This window comes from Drosophila suzukii, chromosome 3, assembly GCF_043229965.1.
Source record: "Drosophila suzukii chromosome 3, CBGP_Dsuzu_IsoJpt1.0, whole genome shotgun sequence".
Classification (NCBI taxonomy): Eukaryota; Metazoa; Arthropoda; class Insecta; order Diptera; family Drosophilidae; genus Drosophila; species Drosophila suzukii.
Genome location: NC_092082.1, coordinates 10,290,730 through 10,298,166, shown reverse-complemented (window position 1 = coordinate 10,298,166; position 7,437 = coordinate 10,290,730). Strand labels below are relative to the sequence as shown.

Genomic DNA, 7,437 nt, shown 5'->3' with positions numbered 1-7,437 from the left:
TCTGGTTACGGATACAAGTCTAGACACTATCCTCTGAGGGTAAACAGAAACAGTTTGAAAAAACAAACAACAAACTTGGGCCGAAAGTGCGTCGCATTTCGCATTGCATTCGGTTGCATGGCCTGCAAATAATGGCCTGGTCGTTGGCTAATCAATTGGCAACCCTTTTGAGCAACACCTGATAAGCCCCAACTACTTGGAAGATAATGACCATACATACGCCAGTACAAAAGTGCTGATAAGGCATCGCTATAAATACCGGATCCGGAGCAAACTGAGGCCACAGAAACGAAACGAGCGCGCCAATGATCGGACGGATCCATTAAAATAAAACCAAAATATAGAGTCCCACTCTATAGCGAAAGCAATCCAACTGTGATACCAAACGAACATCTAACAACACTCAATCCCAAGATGTCTTCGGCTAATAAGGTGAACCACTTGATCGGCGCTACCACGCGTTATATCGCCGGACGGAATGCGGTGCAGACGGTCTACTGGCGTACCTCTGCGGGACCCAATCCCCGGATGTTGAAAACCAACAAGTCGCAGAACTTCGATCGCAGCCAAAAGGCCCCACAAAGTGTCCGGCTGCAGAACTACAACCGCAGCTACATCCGGGATTAATGGAGAATTTTAATAGTTGTAGTTCCGACCTTGACATGTTCCTAATGTCGCAATAGACATAATTTTTTTTGGGCCCTTTGTATTTATTCAACGGAGTATTCTGTAAGGCAATAAGAGTTAATCGAATCTAAATCAAACTGGCGCTACGTCTTTTCATGTACCTTGGCATTATATAAAAAAAAAACAAACAACGATTAAATAAATGCATTCTAGCGCATAGATAAGAGAATACTACTTGTCGTTTTTCTCGATCGAAGTCTGTCAGGGGTCTACAAAATGCGTCATCACCTCCAAAGGCAATGACATAAATCTCAGATGATCAGATGATCTGTTATAATAAAAAGTCTAAGCATTCCTTCGGTTTATTCCTTTTTTAAGATTTTATTTATTTAGTTTTATATTTATTACATACATTGAGTTCTCGTATATATATTTTTTTGGGTTTTATGTTTATGCTTTAGTTTCTTTGTTGTATGTAATTATTTCATATAATTTTTCATTTAGCTTTATAATTTCGTTTTTAGATATCGTTCTTACTTAGTTTTTATAGTATATTCTCAGTTTTTTTCTTTTGGTTTTAGTTAATTTAATTTGCTTTGTGGGTGAAATATGTTGACGTTAAATTTTTGGTTTGGTTTTCTTTTTTTTTTTGGTTTAATTTTTGCGCCTTTTTATGTTTATCGGGTTGATCTTTTTACTTAAAATTACAGCCTTTATAAATAATTATTTTTTTACGCTATTCCTTTTTTTTGCTTTTCCGTTTTCTCGAATTTTGAGTTCTCTTATATGTTTTGCTTTATACTTTTTATTTCGCTTGCCGTTGTACTACGTATTCATTTTTTCTTTCGTTATAATTTTACTAAATATATATAGAGACTTTTTCCTTTCCGCATCGTATTTTGATGGATCTGAATAATTTGCACACATGTATGTATATATATATGTATATATATAATATAATTGTTATCTAAATATATATACTCATATAGACCTCATATATATTAATTCATATTTGACAATTTCAGTTGGGCTTAGTGTCTTGCTTTGCTTTTGTAGTGTAGTGTAGTTCTGGTATTCCTCATTTTCCATCATTTATTTTTTTTTTTTGCACACGGAAGATTTACACACATGAATAAAAACCGAAAAAATACACACAAAACTTTGTGCATTTTCTTAGCTAGCTTTGGTTTCCGTTTTGATACTTCTTGGAATATGTTATGTTATTTTATGACCTCGTTTATTTGTTGCCTAACTCAATTCACATCAAAACAGTTTTCGTTTGGTTTATCTCAAAAGAGAAAAATATATATTAATTATTATCTTTGTAATTTACTTTTATTAAATCCATTTTCCATTCGGTTTTTGATTAAAAAATATTGCAGCTCAAAATTGTAATACTTTGGTTTTTCAACTTTAATTAATTTACTTTTATACTTTTACTTTACTTATGTATGTCCCCTCTAAAGCATAGAACACAGTAGAGATCAGTTGGGTTTTTCTCTATAATTGTCCCCTCTGCTATCGCTAATCCTACTCCGTACTCCTTCTATGCCCCCTCAAATCTCCCCTCGCCATGCTGATATCATTTCCGTAGTGGGCTGCAATTGCTTGATCTGTAACTTCTCTGGATTCTCTGGATTCTCGGGAGTGTCTATATGTGTGTGTCGTCTGATTTACGTATTTCCTTGACTCTACTTTTTTTTATGCTGCTCAGTATAGTGTATGTATATTAGACTCTTATGTACGGTAAATTGTTTGCTAGAAATGTGTTTCTTTTACGGAAGAATTTGGATACATTTTCTTAGTTCCACTTGATTTTAGCTAAAAGTATAATTTGTCTAGTATTTTCATTACTCTTCAGCTAATCTTTGCTATGTATTTTCGTTTTTTGGTAATCCTATCTCTCGGTTTATAGCACATTCATTGGGCGCTTTAATTGGCTTAACATAGGTGTATCGGTATCTGTATCGCGGCGTCGGTATTTTTCGGTTTTTTCTACAAGTGTATTTTTATTTATCCTGCATCGGCTTCAGCACAGATTCTCACAATGTGCAACATGCACTTCGATTTAATTTTAATACTTCTATATATTTTGCAACAGAATTTCGGCATTTCGGAAGGCAGGATAATGGTAGGGGGTATGTAAATCAAATGAGTGGACAGTTTTGTCAGCAGAAGGCAATAAACGAAATTCTGTGCAAATATTTGTGGAAGCAAGGTCGACTAATAAATCTACCGAAAGGGAAATCCAAGAAAATTGCATAAAATTTGTTTGTAAATTCTTCGTTTTATCTGCATCTGTTTTTTTTTGGGGTGTCTGTTGTTTCCGTTTACTTCGATTCTCTCTCGTGACTAAAAATACTCAACAATTTCGTTTACATGAAACCATTTTAGCTACAATTTATATTTGTTGTATATATGGTTAAATATTTCCTACACATTTCGCTTTCAACATTGATAGAAAAACCGCTTTGTTTTGTTCTTGTTGTCGTTTTGCTTTTCACCATTTGCCATGTTTTGCCTCTACATCGAGATCTCGCTCTAGAAATTGCTCTGTATATGTTAGAAATCGTAATTTAAAAAAGATACTTTTGCTGACAACAACGATCCAAAACAGATATCATAATGCGGGTGTAATTGTGGCTAAGGACCCAACGGATCACTAAATACAACAATAATCCAAACACATTTAAGCGCCATATGCGCCTCGGTTCGAGAACTACGTAATGCACCTATGTGTGGTTAAGGTTAATCCTTGATAAATCTAAAAAGACTTCGTTGCACGTTTATTGTATTCTTAGGCTCGTCCGATCCAGCGATTCTACTACTCTGCCAAATAATGATCTACCAAAACTCAGATTTTCGTGTCTTCCGGATGATGGGACTTTTCAATTATTTTTTATACAATATTCATCACATTTTCTTGTGGGGTTTTCTTTTATTTTGTTTTTTTTTGCCTAGTTCTGGTTGCTAATTAATTTATTTATTATTGCTGCGCCGTTACGTTTGTTAGTTACTAATGTAAGTACAATATCATAAAAATAAAAATAACACTGTATATTTTGTTATTTACCATTAATTTCATTTCGCTTCTTTTAATTGTTCATAAATTATGCCTTTGTAGTTCTTGGGTTTTAGTTTTACGCTTGGTTTTTTTCTTTATTGTAAATATAAATATATATAATATATATCTCAGGTTTTCCGTTTATTAAGTACAATATAATATAACCATATACAAAGCGGCGCCCACAGCAAGCTCTCCAATCTGCATCCTCCGTGCGCCTCTTGACCTCTGACCTCCACCCACTCCGTGTGTGGCATTTGAAAAATTCGTAAACGGTTAGTACACTTTTAATATTCTTAGTTATTTTTTAGCGTCAGTCTTGTGTAAATTAAATTTTACTTCAAAAAACGTTTTAACGCGCACACACGGAGCACAGTGAAGCCTCGTAGCACGAACGCCCACTGGGCAGGGTGTTTCTGCTGCTTTCTTGAATCCATCATCTCGCTCCCCTCGGGCCGCTTCTTGTTATAAAAAATTGCTGCTCATATACATATATATATATATATATTTAATAAAATGTATATATAATATATGCGTGTATACACATATAAGGTTTATTCAATTCACACGTAGACGTTTGTTAAAAAATGCATTTTTCTTATGTAAAAATGTTCGGCTTTTCCATTTCTTATCTGACCCATTCGTAAATATTATAATTTGGTATCCGATTACCGCCTATTCTTTTTTTCTTGTGTTTGAGACGCCATTGAGATATTGTTCTTGTACATTTCAATATATGTATATATTTTCGCATATACTAACCATCGCCTAAGTGTATTTTGTTTTAGTATGCCTCGTATAGATTATAATTACTTTGGTTGATCGCATTCGGGAAGATTAAAGTTTACACACGGTAGTGAGAGATAGGAGTTAAAGACGAGCGAGCTTAGCAAACCAATCGTAATTGAACTACATTTAGAGTTTAGACAAGTTTAGTCCTAATAAATTGCCTTCGATTTTCTTGATTTTCCACATTGAGATTAGAGCTAATTTGACACAACCGTTTAATTCAACTATTTTATCATATCGTTTGCCTAACGATTTGCTTTTCGACTGTCATGCTACTGAAAGATTCGTTGCTTTTTGTATTTCGCAGCACCTGGAAAGTATGCTACACTTGATCAGGAAGAACTGAAAAGAAAATATAAGAAACCAAACAAGATAAGAAAATAAACCAAGGGTAGCTTTTGTTTCGGGTTCTTTTTTTATTAGCTTTAAGGAATGACATGCGATAATCAGAATCTAAATCGGAAAATTAACACTTTCAATTATAATTTGGAATAAATTCTATACACACAGAAACTAAAACGAATTTTGGATAATACATTAGGTCCGAAAAATCAAGTAAGAACCAAGATTAAAGATGAAACTGGATAAATTTTGAAAATATAACTCAAAAGAACACAGGGATATTATTTATCGGAATACCCTGAAGAGGCATCAGAACCCGAAACGTTTTTTCAGATTGCTATGCTTATAAGGCGCGGGTCCATCAGTCAAGAGGATTGCTTGGGGGTCGGTCGAGAGCTCAGATCGGGTGATATAGCTTCGGGTTTGGCGGTTCGTATGATTGGCTGTTGTATAGTCACTTGGGGCGTCCAATTTTGAAGAAGTTTAGGATATGCTTCGGTTGTGCTTCAGAATGGCTATGGTGTTGTCACATGTGATGGGAAACGACGTTGATGATGATGATGTTAACCCGCTTGCTAATCCTTTCCCTTTTCTATATACTCGCCCTCACATTTTGCTCATTCGCTCACATACCCCTTTGCTGCCCGAAAACGAAAAACTGGAAAACAAAACGTAACGAAAAACGAATAGAACAATCTCAACTTGGGAACAAGTAACGAGGTCCCCGATGGGGTGGTAAGCGTGAAGTTTTTTTTGGGTTGGTGGGGCAAGTTTCGAAATTAAAAAAAAAAAAACAAGAAAGTAACTAGAAACCGAGGGGCTTTTATGGGGCGTCGCCATTTTCGTCAGGATCCCACTTCCTATGGCCAAGGTTTCGGTTCGTATTCGCTTCGAGACCATTCTTCTCAGGTTCTCTACCCTCAGACACCATATTCTTTTTCCCGTTCTCCAGTCCCCTACTCCTCCTCCTTGATATTTTCCGATTTTGATTTTTTCTGGAGAATTTGGTCTTCTGTCCCGAGTTCTTTGTGTCTCCTTTGCCGTAACCCCCTCTTCTGCAACTTCTACCGTCGATAACCCATCATCCATCGGAAGCTATACCCTGGGCATGGTATCTCTCAGATCCTCGATACTCCAGCAGGGCGTTTGTGGGTGCGACTGGGGATGCGTTTGATGTGGGTTCGTGGGCGTCGGGTGCAGCATTGGTGAGTGGTTCTCTGTATAAAATATATATATATGGTGCCCTGAATTACAAATCTGAGAGGGGAAAGGGAGAGGGGAAGTAGTGCCAGTGGTGGTTTCAAAAAAACTCACTCGAGATTCAATAAACGTGGTAAAAATCCAAGTATAATATGACCAAACGAAAAGCGAAGAGGGGAAAAAATCAAATAAACGCAAACCAAATATTTTGCTATTCATTTTTTTCATCTCGTATTTTTGTGTTTTGCATTTTGCTAAAATTATTAAGTAGCTGTTGCTTTATTGTTATTGCTATTTATGCGTTCTTTTCTTCTTTCTCATTTCTATATTTATAGGTAGTATAGTGTGTGTGTTTGTGGGTGTGTATGTGGTTAAATATGTTTCGTTTTACTTTCTCTTTTTTTGTGATGATCATGGGGCATTATCCTCGTAATATGCACGTATATATAATTATACAAATTAGACTCCATAGAAGTAGAAACTAATCTGCCTTCTGGGCCTGCGCGTTTTTTCAGCGTTCTCGTCTATCTCTTGTATATTATGTAATTGCTGAATTCATTTAGGTAGGTAGGTACTTAGTCTAAAAACATTTTTGTGCTCTTAGTTGAGCTGCACTTAATCAGTTGATGTTCCTTCATTAAAATATATATTATTCTTTGCGCTATGATATATATGTATTGTATATATATATAATTTTTCACTTTCCTTTTACTTTCGTCTAATTGCTATTTCTTTTTGTTGGTTTGTTTGTTACTTGCCATTTGTTCATTTAATATATATGTATATATAATATAAATATTCACTATATATAAACTAAATAGATTTTTACGATGGGACAATCTGCTCTCTGCTCTTTGCTGCTGTTCAGTAAAAACTTAAGAACTTCTTTTCGCTCTCCTTCATTCAAGTCGTACAATAAATTGAGTTTACAAACATTTTACTCGTCTCTTCGGTTTTTGTTTTTGTTTTGTTTGTTTTGTCAGCAAAAATGTTCATTCATTACTTTTAATTAATTAATCGTTATGGTTTTAATTATGCCTCGGCATTATCTTTATAATGTATATATGTATGTATGTATATATCTGTATAATATATTTAATATTGTTTTAAACCTAAACAATTTATTTATGAATTTTCGCATTTCAAAATATCACGTATATACTTAAGTTATGCCTTGGATTTATTAGTTATGATCTGATCGTTATCTGATTAGTCTGCGGAAGATAAAATTGCTGGGATGGCTGGATAAAAAGAGTGAATTGAACTCATTTCGAAATTAGGCCGTCTCTTCAATTTCTACCCCACACTTTTCCCCCCGCCCAGCAATTTGGATTCCCCGGGCGTGTGTGCCCAGGATTCGAACCCGTGCCTTCGAACTAAATAAAATCCCTATTGACTGACATACATGTAAGTAC

At 35.1% G+C, this 7,437-nt stretch overlaps 2 protein-coding genes across 8 annotated transcripts in view; one reads left to right on the top strand and one right to left on the bottom strand.

Moving 5' to 3' along the window:
* The first annotated feature begins 274 nt into the window (after positions 1-274).
* LOC108012995 (uncharacterized) lies at positions 275-856 on the top strand. Its single transcript, XM_017078568.4, has one exon. It carries the CDS (start codon positions 415-417, stop codon positions 625-627), a length of 213 nt encoding a protein of 70 aa, XP_016934057.1. The 5' UTR covers positions 275-414; the 3' UTR covers positions 628-856.
* A 4,052-nt stretch (positions 857-4,908) lies between these two features.
* The window catches only part of bol (boule homolog, RNA binding protein), a 34,474-nt gene continuing 31,945 nt past the window's right edge, over positions 4,909-7,437 (bottom strand). For 5 of the 7 annotated variants that reach the window (XM_017078569.4, XM_036815742.3, XM_017078570.4 and 2 more), the window contains exon 9: positions 4,909-6,039. In XM_017078569.4, coding sequence (XP_016934058.1) covers positions 5,918-6,039 — 122 coding nt within the window. In that variant the 3' untranslated portion in view covers positions 4,909-5,917. Of the gene's footprint in view, positions 6,080-7,437 lie in introns of all 7 variants that reach the window. The other 2 variants (XM_070997068.1, XM_070997069.1) reach the window with 1 other exon arrangement.